Raw genomic sequence first — 13,176 nt, forward strand, 5'->3', positions numbered from 1 at the left:
GCTCTTAGCTTCTGCAGTTTTATCTTGTGAGAGCAGAAGAATGGCTGTGACTCATGAAGGGATTGGCTTTCTTTTGAATAAGCACATTACATCAATGATTACTCTGAACTTTCCTCAGGGGCATTTGCCAACATTCACCCTGCAGTATACATATGGTTGTGTTGCAAGCATTTAATGCTTTAACCAAAGACAATGTAAAATGTATCATCAGACTTATTTGTACAGGACACAAGGGCCCCGGCACTGTCTGACAAACAAGTTAAAGATGTTAAAGAGGTTGCACTCACGCAGATATAAGTCCTGTTGCTCTCCCTCGTAGATCCCTGTATTCCTGCCAGGATTCCATATTAGCTCGTTGTGGTGCAGATCCTTCTTCCCGGAGAACATGGGCCACCATGTCTCGATCTGCAATGGATACAACTAGTTGGGGACCAAAATGAGACTTGAAAATTTTTCCATATTCCTGAGCATGTTTTTGCTATAAATAAAACAAAATAAAATATTCATTATCATTGACCAGAAAAGCATTCTTCTGCAATAGTTCATGCCAATCTGCTTGGATCATAGTGATATGAAGTAAGAAATTTATTTGTCCGTTTTTCAGTTTATATCCCACCACTCCAACGCAGTGGCTTGTGGCAGTAGCACCTGTCCTCATAATAAAATCCCATTAAAACAGTTTAATCCCCACTAAAACCATCCTAGATAGAGACTAACCCAAAAGTAACAGAATGTCAGATCCTTGAGTCCAAATTACATCTTACTTTTTGAAGTTCATTACAGATTTTCTTTAGACTTTCCAAATTTTGTCATCAGCTTTAATTCGTCTACAACCGAAGACACAGGTTCACCTCCTTTCTCTATCAAATACAGATACTACTGCATCTTTTATAGTTCTAGAGAAGAGTGAAAAGTTGGGAGATATAGATAAGAATTGGCACTGCTAAAATACCTGTTCGTCATGTATTTTGTAGAAATTATTTTCATAGTTGTAGTTGAGTAAAAGCATCAGGTCCTGAGTGGAAGGTACCTAATCTTCATGAGTGGAAGATATTTAATCTCATCACCTTAACTAGAACTGAATGTATCAAAAACAGGAGGATCTGATGCTTCTAACCAGGTTGTGCCAAATTGAAAACAGGTCTCCCTTGGGAACATTCAGGAAAATTGTTACAAGTGGATTTGTAGGTGTTTCTGCTGTCATCACTTTTGAAAAATAATTGAATGCTTTTTGAAATATACTTCAGGATCCATTAGATCTCTTTGGGCGTCTTTGCTACTGATTAAAATGCATTTGAAAGTAGTTGTTATCCAGACATGGTGAAGGCTACAATAAATTTGAAAAAAGAACAAAAAAAAGACAGACAAGAATCCTCATTTACATTGATTAGATTGTCCATCTTTATTTAGCCTCTGTTGAGGCCTTTGTGTTTATTATACTGATACTGAACATGCTGCTTGGGTTTTTGCCACCTGGAGGTTGTCAAGCCTATTACTGAAATATTATTACAATTAATATGTGTACTGGACCTAGATCCAAATTTTCAATCTTTTGAAGTGACTATCTGAGCATTCTGTTGCCCCCAGGGGGGTAGGACCAGAAGCAATGGGATGAAATTAATTCAAAAGAATTTTTGGGTAAACATCCGGAAAAACTTCCTGACAGAGCAGTTCCTCAGTGGAACTGGCTTCCTCAAGAGGTGGCAGGTTCTCCTTCTTTGGAAGTTTTAAATTAGAGGTGTAACAGAAATGCTGATTGTGTGAATTTAGGCAAATTGTAAGTGCCTGGGCAGAAGGGATTGTGTCCATGCTTGGCTCTTGTGGTCCTTTCTTACATGCCCAGGGAAATGCCGATCACCACTTTGAGGGTGGAAAGCAAATTTCCTCCAGGCCAGACTGGTCAGGGATTCTGGGGTTTTTTTGGAGGGGGTATCATCTGGGCATGAAATCAAGGTCACTGTGGGTGGGCAGGTAATTGTGAATTTCCTGTATTCTTCAGGGGGTTGGACTATGACCCTGGAGACCCCTTTCAACTCTATGATTGTATCATTCTATGATATTAGTAAGTTAAATCACATTTTATTTCCATCTCTCTTTTCCAAAAGAATCATATTACTTGTCCTATTTCTTGGTAAATTTTATTTATGGCCTGTAGTGATTGCCAGAAATAACCCTTAAGTGCCTCTACTTTTGAGAGCATTTATTATTTCAAATATGTTGTTGACTAATACATAGTTTTGGGTGGAGAAAGTCTTACTCACATAGAAATGTATCTCTGCTCACTAATCTACAAATGCCAGCTAGAGGGAACAGATAGATAATTATAAAAGAAGAGTACTGAGAAACCTTTAGTGATGAAGAATGAAGGGGAAAAGTGCCTTTAACATGAAATAATTTACATGAATACATTACATTAAGCTTTATTTAACTGATCCCAAGACAAATACATCTCATGCATTCTTTGTGAGTTTATTTATTAATCTGTTTCTCATATTCTGTGGAACCAATAATACCAAAACCATTGTAGAGGAACCAGGAAAGAAAAAGGGAAAGAATCACACACAGCCATACCCATTAATTCAATTGATTAAGGGAGGGGGGAGAGTAATGTGTGAAAATATGTAGAACTGATCTGCAAGTTACGTTCAATGATCAAACATTGTGCTGCTATTGTAGTTGCAATGGTGTAAAAATAGGATGTTCCATTACCTATGCAACTTCCTAAATCTGGCACATCATGATATGAAAGATAAATTTTAATCCCCAAAACTTTCAGATACTGTGCTTTGCAATCCTGCCAGCACAATCCCCCTACCAAAGAAAGCAATCGCTGATGTTCATCAATTTTATGTCACAGCAGTAAGCAACTTCCATTGCAGCAGTTCCAACATCCACTGTTGAGCTAGCCCTAAGACTGGTTCCCAAGGCCGGTGCCCCATCAGTTGTTCCGATATCCTTGCTCCAGCATCAGGACAGATTCTACAGAATCCACCAATTAAGTCCTGACAATAAGACTGAATTGTTAACCACTTCATGTTTAGGTAATCAGGCAACAGGATTTTACAGTGGCAAAAGATTACTGAAATAAACAATTTAATTGTTTAATGTACCTAATATTTAAATAGGAACTCAAATTAATAAGCAGAATGCCCTAAAATACAGTGTATCAACAACCCTTCTTAGAATGCTATCCCCTGTTATGTTTTTCTAGGTTACAGCTTTCTATTTTGGTTTTTTAAAAAGTCAGATTTTTCTTGATGATATTCAATTAAAAATGCTAGTACTTTTTCCTTCCATAAAATGTATGCTTAAAATTTTGCACCAGCCATTCCTGATCTTTGTTTCAGTCATCACTTTTGTTCTATTTTTCCTTGGGTATCAGGTCAGACTTTGCTTATAAACATGTATTATTTGGGGGGTGGAAAAATCAGACTCTGCTTTCCCGCTCAACACTACAGAGAATGCAGAACATAACTACAGCTCTTTTGAATCAAAATTGTTTCCCTTTGACTTATACAGTGCTAGGCATAGATGGCAAGTCTTGGCTTAATGATGGAGTCAGGTTACTGACAAACAGAACCTTCATTGTAAAACTGCTCAACTCCCTCCCCCTTTCACATATGGTATGATGCATGGAACATTCTGTGTGTCACACTGCAGTTTAAGAAGTGGCTGCTGTTGTGGCCAAGATGTTTCTGGTCAATTATTTCATGCTCACAGTGTTTCTGAAGATTAAATTGGAAGAGGTGAACTGAAGCATAGGCCTAGGGGTTCCACTGCATGAGTGGAAGATACCTAATCCCATCACCTTCACTGCAAACAACAGATGTATCAGAAGCAAACAGTGAGCATCAGACTCTTAGGAGATTTCCGCACCCTTTAAAAACCTTTCGTTGTCATTATATTCTGGGCCCCTCCATATGACGTCACCAATATGCAGTGTCTGGGCAGTAAACAGCCGGCTACATCCTCAATTTTAAAGCGCTAGCTAGTGAATCCCCAAAAGTGAATTCACCAATATATATAGCGCTAGCTACAGGAAAGCAACCAGCAGGCCACCAGAAAAAAAAATGTATGGAGACAAAGAAGCTCTATCTCTGCCTCCAATGTCCCGCCCTCGCATCTGCCTCTCTCTTCCTTCTCCCGGGAATGGGAGTTCAAGATTCATTTTTAAAAGAGGCAAGACTTGTGATTCCATAAGGAGTGGCGATAACGAAGCACAATGTATCTATGATTAGATGCATAGGCATTTAAACTGAGAAGTATTTGATTTTAAAAAAATTAGCAGGCATTGCGGGCCCTTTAAAGCATGGAGAAAGGGGGCTGGCTGGCTGGCGTATAAAACGCATTGCTCTCTTCTGCCATTTCCAACAGCACTTGTGGAGGGGGAGAAGCGTGAAATGGTGGCAGAGAAGAGCAAGACAGCAAAAAGGTGAGGAGGGGGCGGGAGGGGCGATTATATTTAGTGTTATGCCATTCAGCTGGTGTAAGACTATTTTTAAAGATGTGCGAAAATGCCCATATTCATGGCCTTTCATGATTGAAAATGGCCATGGTTAAGGATCTGATAGACAGGGGTACAGTGTGCCTTTGGTCACTTAAAAGATACTAAATGATGTACAGGATGTTTTAAACATGTAACTGAAAAGCTGTAGGAAGTAATAGAAAGCAAATATGACTCAGTCTGCAGTAATGTGCATTGTCTGAGCTAACTCAAACCATTAAGCTTATGCAACTGAAATCCCTTAGTCACCACAACAGCAACTTTGTCAGTATTTCTCAGAGAAATGTCTTTCTTCCTGTGACCAATCTTATTTAGACTATTTGGAACTGTCCACCAAAGACATACCTAACTGTTCAAATCAAGACACTCAGAGCATGTATTCCTCCTCATCTGGATAGCTCTCTTATCATATTGGAAATTTCCCCTGAATCCTAAAACATTATCTTTGTCCAGACAGGTTACAGCCCTGAAGATTCACCTTGCACCAATGTCTGTGCAGCTGCACAATATTTGCTGGCATATATTCCATGTCCTTTCTGCATTGTTTAGGATTATTTGCTACTCAAGAAGTTTGGACATTGCTCTTGGTTTTCAGATCTCCCTTTACACACCTTTACAGGATAGGTAGTTATGAGCAGTGAACCCACAAGGACTTGTGAGGCCATTTCATTTTCCCTCTCCCGCAGGTCTCTTTTTGCTCATTCACTGCTTCCCTTGCCTCATACAGGGCTGGGCAGGCCAAACCAGGTGCCATCTCTCCTCCTCAGGGCTTGGGAAGGCCAAGTCAGCCATCACCTCCCTCAGTTTCCACAGATCATGTGGGCAAAACTGGGTAGGATTCTGATGGGCCGGGCTCAGCCCTTCTGTCACTGCCCACTTACAGGGCATTCCTTAAGCTGCCTGAGTGTAGAAAATGAATGAGAAGTTCTTAGGAATGAGGCACATTGAAAGGAAGTTTTCTCTCTTATGTGGAGGCTATTTTGTTGTGAATTTGAGATTAAATTGGACACCTCATTCTCTGTCGTCCCGTTCTTCTTTTGCCCTCGATCGCTCCCAGCATTAGGCTCTTCTCCAGGGAGTCCTTCCTTCTAATGAGGTGGCAAAAGTATTTGAGTTTCATCTTCAGGATCTGGCCTTCTAAGGAGCAGTCAGGGCTGATCTCCTCTAGGACTGACCGGTTTGTTCACCTTGCAGTCCAAGGGACTCGCAAGAGTCTTCTCCAGCACCAGAGTTCCAAAGCCTCAATTCTTTGACGCTCGGCCTCCCTTATGGTCCAACTTTCGCAGCCATACATTGCAACTGGGAATATCATAGCCTTGACTAAACGCACTTTTGTTGGCAGGGTGATGTCTCTGCTTCTTAGGATGCTGTCTAGATTTGCCATAGCTTTCCTCCCCAGGAGCAAGTGTCTTTTAATTTCTTTCCTGCAGTCCCCATCTGCAGTTATCTTGGAGCCCAGGAAAATAAAATCTGTCACTATCTCCATTTCTTCCCCATCTATTTGCCAGGAATTGAGAGGGCCGAATGCCATGATCTTTGTTTTCTTGATGTTGAGTTTCAAGTCAACCTTTGCACTCTCCTCCTTCACCCGCATCAACAGGCTCTTTAGTTCCTCTTCGTTTTCTGCCATTAGAGTGGTATCATCTGCATATCTGAGGTTGTTGATATTTCTCCCTGCAATCTTGATCCCAATTTGTGACTCCTCTATTCCCGCCTTTCTCATGATGTGCTCCGCATACAAGTTAAATAGGCAAGGCGACAGTATACAGCCTTGCTGAACTCCTTTCTCAATTTTGAACCACTCAGTGATTCCATGTTCAGTTCTCACTGTTGCTTCTTGACCTGCATATAAGTTTCTCAAGAGACAAATAAGATGCTTTGGTATTCCCATCTCTTTACGAACTTGCCACAATTTGTTGTGCTCCACACAATCAAAGGCTTTAGCATAGTCAATGAAGCAGAAGTAGATGTTCTTCTGGAATTCCCTTGCTTTCTCCATGATCCAGCGTACATTGGCAATTTGATCTCTAGTTCCTCTGTCTCTTCGAAATCCTGCCTGTACTTCTGAAAGTTCTCAGTCCACATATTGCTGGAGTCTAGCTTGTAAAAAGAAGTGTGCATGCACACAAAAGCTCATACCTTGAATAAAACTTAAAGGTTCCACTGGACTCTAAATTTGTCCTGTTGCTTCAGACCAATACGGCTACCCACTTGAACCTGTCCCCTCCACCATCAATGAGCAGGTGGAACTCAAGAGTTGCCAGCAGCTCTGCAGAAAATGGTCTTTCCCCTTTAATACAGACTTCACCTGCAAGAATGGTCAGCTGAAGCTTTTTAACAACATGGAAGTGGTGCCATCACCTGATAAATTAAGAGCATATAGCTATTAAAGGGACAAGAGGTTTTTCACTGTCTCTCCAGACAGCTGGCAACCCCAGGAACTCAGCAGCTACTGGCTAAAGGGAAGTGAAGAAAGAATGGGGAAAGGTAACAAGCCAGTCATTGTGGTGTGATTGGAGTGGCGCCAGTGTGGTGGCTGGAGAGTGAGTCGAGGACCGGGGAGATGAGAGTGCAAATCCTCACTGGACCAGTCAGCTTCCTGCAGGCTAATCTTCCCCGCAGGGTTGTTGTGAGACTCAAGCGGAGGAAAGGGGGAGCTGCGCGAGGCCGCCGGGAAGAGGAAGCCGCAAGACAAGGGGTGGCTGGACAGATTCCTGAAGCAGCCCTCCAAGCCAATGACTGCCTCGTTGAGTATCGGGCGCCTTCCAGAAACCTGAGGCGACCCCCAGCCTGCCGAGCCTCTCAGCGGGGACGGCGGGCAAAAAAAGGAGCCTTTCAAACGGCCCGCCTCCCGCTGAGGAGAAGAGGGTTGTGTAACTCTGAGCCGGCAGCAGCGGCTCCTCCTCCGTAGCCATTGAAGCGAAGTCAGCCCCGAGACACAAGGAGGGGCGCTACAACTGTGCGGAGACCTGGCTCCGGAGGGGAAAGAGGAAAGGGCAGAGCTCGAGCTGAGGAGGCAGATGCGGGTTTCAGCCTTTCCCGGGCGTCTCAACCACGCTAGTCTCTCCTCACATGCCTCCCGGGGTCTCTTCAGCGGCGCTGCCTCCCGGGAAAGCGGTCTTGGGGTGGCACCGCTGGAGGAGGCACACAAAGCGCGCTGGAAATCCGGGCGGGGGGGGGGGAGGATTGGGGCCGAGTCCGGTTAGCACTCCCTGGCAGGAGGGAATACTCAACATAATCTCTAATACCCTCAAGGCACATTCCTCCAATTTAAACAATATTGGCTTTTTTGGGACACTGTGCTCCTTTGCCATTGGTTTTCGATTAGGCTTCTGGTTTGTCAATAAAACGATAGGAAACCGTTTTTTTCCGCGCACACACACAAAGGCTGGAAGGCAAACTCCTTCCCGCTCACCAAATGCACCCATTTCCCCATTCGAAAATTGCCCCGGTTAGGCTGTGTCCGCAACCGGATCCGGGGTCTGTCTAGGATTCGTAGCAGCCCTTCCTATTCCCCCGCCGCCGCCGCCGCCGCCGCCGCCTTCCCCGTAAATCACGCCGTTTCGATCCACAAGCAAATTGTAGGAAAGTTACAGGCAGGAGGACCGTCCAAAGGGAGCCGAGGGAAGCCTCGGAACGCTCCATTCCTGGCCGGGGAGATGACTGACCCCTGGAAATGCTCACGGCTTTCGAGGTGGAAAACAGAAAGCGCCCCCCCCCCCCATTCCCTCCCTCTCTGCAGCTCTGCCGCCAGAACGGCGCTCTAGCGCTGACAGCGGTCCTGGCGAAGTTTCTTTTGCTCTCTGCTGCAGGGTTTGGGGTAGGTTTGTTTTTAAAGGGGGCACGAGTTTGTACAGCAGAGCCGGGGGAAGAGCCCACGCACCAAGTCCGCCTTTCCCCTCACTGGAACGAAAGGGTACCTGGATTTCGTGGATGCGTCCAAATCCATCCCTCCAGAAAAACTCCAGCAGATTGGAGAAGAACTTGGGTCCCGGCATCTCTTTCAGGCTCTTCACTCTTCGGTGCCTCGGGTGCTGGGGCAAAGGAAGGAGCCCCCGGGCGTCTTCGGAATCTGCCACCATCTCCTTCTCTCCTTTGTCCTGTGCTGTTGCGGCGGCGGCGGCGGAGGCGGCGGCAGCGTTATTCTGCACCTCCAGGGACGCGTTGCCTGAAAGTTTGGGCAGCTGGTGAAACATACTGACAAAAACCACCCCAGAAATGCAATTCCTTTTCGGCTGGAACACCTGTTTGCAACCAATTTGCAAGATTTTACCGAGGAGAGACATATTACAAAAAAAAAAAAAAGTTTGAGAAAACTCCAGCGGCACGTCAGTGGCTGCCTTTCATTATACGAAGCGTCCCTCCGTTTGATTTCCCGCAAGCTGCCGTTCTCCGCACTCTTCTTGACTGAGCATCAGTTTACAGAGACCATTATTAAGGTCCCCCTCCCCCGAGACTGGAAAGGGGGGGGGAGTGTTCTGAGCTGAGACTTAAATAGAATCTGTCAGCTATGTAGTTTGCTTAAGTATGCCCACTTTTAGGTTTCAGACCTCCTTCCCGCTGCCTTGGCACAGGGAATTGTGCTATTATGTGTCAATTTCTTGTGGTCGGCTTGGTTTCCATGTGTCAGCTAAGGCTAAATTCTACCGCTAAACTCACAGAGACTGCCACCTGGTGTGACGCAAATTAATCCTTAGTTATTCTAGACTCGCCTATAGAAAATAATGTTTTTAACCACAGCATTTATTCTACTTTCCCTATTAAGGTTTAGACTATAAATCTGAATTTGAAAAAGTCTAGTCAACCAAACTTATCCCAAGGTGCTTGTAGGTTTGAGTTGTTTACACGTTGTTACTCCATTCTCAGAAAGTTATTTTTCCCTCCTGGCTTGCCCAAACATAACTCCTTGTCTTGGCTCACAATCTTATACTTGTTCTTTAAGAGAAAATCTTCTTGACATTTCTATCTCAGCAATACTGCTTCGTAACTTTTCAGTGAAAATATTTTTCTATAGTATTCACAACAGCTCAGCTGTAATATTTTATCCCTCAATAAAAATAGCATTGCTAATAAAGACAAGTGATTTTAATTCCTTTAACTCTAGAATGCAATAGCCTGCTAATGCAAAATAGAAAACAAGGAATTGTTTTAGTTAAATTCTAACCCTTGCAGGAACAGCAAAAATCTAAGTTATCACTTGTGAAGCAATCCATGGTCATGTCTTAGGCATGCAGAATGAATTTGCTTAATTTTAATACTTTATGTTTTAGTGGGAAAGTATGAAGCAGCACACATAATGCAGAATTTAGGATGGACAGGATTAATCTGATAATGTAGTGCTGCTTTTATTGAGTCAGGTGACAGACCATTAAGTAGTACCAGGACCACTGGGAATATTGCTCCCTAGGACTCATCTCTCTTTTTCAGAACTTGGTAAAGATCTAACAGTATAATCCTCTAACTGTGCTTGAACCATGTTGAGATATGCAGTAGTTTATTCAAGTGAAGCCAAGTGGTCTTCATGGACAATGAATTTAAGTTTTTTAGCCTTCTTTTCAGACAACTCCAGTCATAATTTAGGAAATGCCACATGAGAATCCATCAATTTATTCCAAAGACTGGCATTTTGCATTTGAGGCTGGCACAGAATTGTAGTAGTTTTCCCTGCTGCACAGGGGCTAAGAAGCAATTGGATCCAACATAGTGGGGTTATTGTTAACTCTTCGTCTACTAGCATTGTTGTTGCATAAAAGGTCTTGTAAATCATCACGACTCTACATTTTGTCTTCTGTACCTTCAGGTCCTTTAGAAAGATGTTTTAAAGGCTATTATTATTTTATGACAATTTGAATAGTATATATAGCATTAAATGTTTTCAAAGTCTGGAGATGACTGGTATGCTGTGCATTGCATTAGTCTGAAATCATTCAGATCTAGTGTTCTTTTAAATTACAAAGCGTAGGTCAGAAATGTTGTACTAACCAAACTCTGAATCATGTATTATCAGTACTCTTGTGCCACATTCCTGCAGATGGAGAAATGTTATGATTTAGCTGCAGGGATTGAGAGAGAGAGAGAGATGATTGTGGCCCCAGGGCTTATGGAAATAATTGAGGATAGATGCAGAGCAAAATAATTTGTGGGAGGATATTGAGGAAGACAAGGGATGAAGAAAACCCATGCTGATGTTTTTGAACACATACTGATTTCAGTTTAGAAAATGTGGACACCACTGTGGATACATTTTTAAAGGCTTTGGTTTTCCTTTTTATGCTAATAAGTAGGGCTGGTACATCTAATTCACTTCACTTTCTTCTGTGTACTAGACATTCAAGTTGCAGACATTCAAATTTAATTTTAAAAACATAAATTATTTCATTGCAATTCTATGTGCAGGTCCCATGATCATGTATTGATTAAAATCATGCATTGTCTTACTTAAAATATGTCTGAAGACCAGATGTCACCTAGACATAACTGCTGAGTTCATGGCACATGCCCTCTAGGTGGTAGTTGATAAATCTGTATACAGCACATCTAATTAAACTGAAAGCTGTCAAAAAAAAGCCTCAAAGACAAACACAAAGAATGACTGCCATTGTGAAGTAAAGCTGTATACCTTGCAAAATAAAACAAATTGTACTCACAAACAGTGAGAGACTGGGTGAAAACCTGTCTTAGCAGAAGAGCTTAACAGTTTGTAATGACAACCGTCAAACTTAAAAAAAATATTTTGCTATCTAACAAGTTCAAAGAGTGAGAAAATAATCACTAAAGCTTCTGTCCAGAAGTCATTACTCAAGCACAACTCCTATTGATTTCAAAGACTCTTGCTGAACAGTGAATGCAGGAGTGAGGCCTAAAATGAGGTACTATCATGTTGCTAGAAAGAAAGAAGTTTTTCTACCAGGAGTTTCCCCTGGTACAAATCCATGGGAAGTTTTTAAAAAATCTTAGTGGTTTCACTTGATTTATTGCTAGTGTGGACATACACATTGTTATTGTTTAATTAAGTCCTGGTACTTGTCTACAGGTTACAGCTGAAAGCAAGCTAATAAATCATAGAGAGACTTGTAATTCTTTATTGAGAATGACTTATACCCTTAGAGTGGGTATAAGTGACTTACCAGGAAAATGATTCATGCTGGCTTGTGAATAACCCCTCATTTTGAAACATCTGTAATAAACTTAATAAAAACACACACACACATTAGATTTTGATTCTGGAATCAAAATCTCACTTCAACTACATTGCTTTACCATCTTTTTTTCAAGTGATTATATAGTTAATAAAAGATGGCCCCACAACCAATTACATTTAGACCATCTCTAAAGTGCATCTTTTCAACATAATTTCAGCAGCAACCTATGTAGGCCCAAAGGAATTAGGTTTTAAAAACATGACTTCCAGTGTGATCCTATCCTTGTTTCTTGAATAATGACTGCTTATCATCCTGTTTTCGAATTATTCCCACTGATTGGGATAGAACAGTTCCAAACCTCCTTGTGCCAACAGGACATAACACTACGCCAACAGAACATTCTAGAATAGCACTACACCCTTGCCAATGCTACTTGATGAGAGCAAAGATGAAAAAGTGGTCAGAGACAGCAGCAAGTGGAAGAGGATCAAATATTGTGCTCAGTTAAGAGGGGAGACATCTTACAGGAATTTTCCAGTCCTTTCCAGCTAAATTCAGGTGATGGCCACCTAGAGATGCCAATGTCTAGGTGGGACCTGGAATTCCAGTTAATCTCCAGACTAAAGAGATAGATTCCCCAGGAGAAAATGGCTGTTATGGAGGTTGGGCTCCATAGCATTATACAACAACACTGAGGCCCTATAGCTGCCCCCCCCCCCCGTACACACATACACACTGGCAGGTTTTTATCAAGGCCATCACACGGTTCAGCTTTGAATCTGGTACAAGAGTGGGAATTCACTCTCAGGATGTAAAGCTCCAAGTGATTAGCTGAAAAGGTCAGACAATTATTGCTGGTGTCTTTCTGTAAAAATAGCTAGAGAGAAGAAAGCAGGGTTATACTTACCTGTAACGATTGTTCATCTATGTCTTCTGTGCAGGTATGCATTAGGGCTGCACCAATAAAGGCTTGCTGTGAAGCATTTTTCTAGCCTAGATCTCCTTTAGAGAGCATCCCACCCCTTCTGGAGCTAACACATATTGGTTTTCCTGCCATGCTCCAGCAGCAGGTGCCCCTTTCCCCTCAGTTCCTGCCAGCCATAACAGAACAAATAATTTGAGAGCTCACCATTGGGAAGAAGGAAAGGGATATGAAAGAAGATGTAAGTGAATAACAGTTACAGGTAAGAGCAACCTTGTTTTCATCTTCTGTCTTCAGTGCAGCCTCATATTGGGACCATTAGCAGAGGAGGAGGGGTGAAGCTCTCACTGGAACATAATTTGAAGGACTGCCTTTCCTACATTGCATCCCTTCTGCCTTACGTATCCATGGTGTAATGTTTCACAAATGTGTCTTCTGCAGTCCAGCCTTGTAAATGCCCACCAGAGGATCTTCCTTTGGAAAGCAGCTGAGGAGGGGCTTGAAGCCCAGTGGAGTGAGCAGTCACTTCCAGTGGAAAAGGTCTTTCTGCTGCCTCATAACTGGAGCAGACAGAGGCAACCACACACTGGGAGAGAGACTGGGATGAG

At 42.7% G+C, this 13,176-nt stretch overlaps 1 protein-coding gene and 1 long non-coding RNA gene across 4 annotated transcripts in view; one reads left to right on the forward strand and one right to left on the reverse strand.

The window, feature by feature from the left end:
• The window catches only part of CYP27C1 (cytochrome P450 family 27 subfamily C member 1), a 27,848-nt gene extending 19,058 nt beyond the window's left edge, over positions 1–8,790 (reverse strand). The window contains exons 1-2 of one of the 3 annotated variants that reach the window (XM_077320592.1): positions 8,425–8,790; positions 288–478 (exon numbers count right to left, since the gene is read on the reverse strand). In XM_077320592.1, coding sequence (XP_077176707.1) covers positions 288–478; positions 8,425–8,790 — 557 coding nt within the window. Of the gene's footprint in view, positions 1–287; positions 479–764; positions 973–7,919; positions 8,022–8,424 lie in introns of those variants that run through there. The other 2 variants (XM_077320593.1, XM_077320594.1) reach the window with 2 other exon arrangements.
• Positions 6,931–10,387, forward strand: LOC143829528 (uncharacterized). Its single transcript, XR_013228183.1, has 2 exons — positions 6,931–6,991; positions 8,512–10,387. It is a non-coding gene; the product is annotated as an uncharacterized LOC143829528 (long non-coding RNA).
• The last annotated feature ends 2,789 nt before the right edge of the window (positions 10,388–13,176 follow it).

Source organism: Paroedura picta, chromosome 2, assembly GCF_049243985.1.
Source record: "Paroedura picta isolate Pp20150507F chromosome 2, Ppicta_v3.0, whole genome shotgun sequence".
Classification (NCBI taxonomy): Eukaryota; Metazoa; Chordata; class Lepidosauria; order Squamata; family Gekkonidae; genus Paroedura; species Paroedura picta.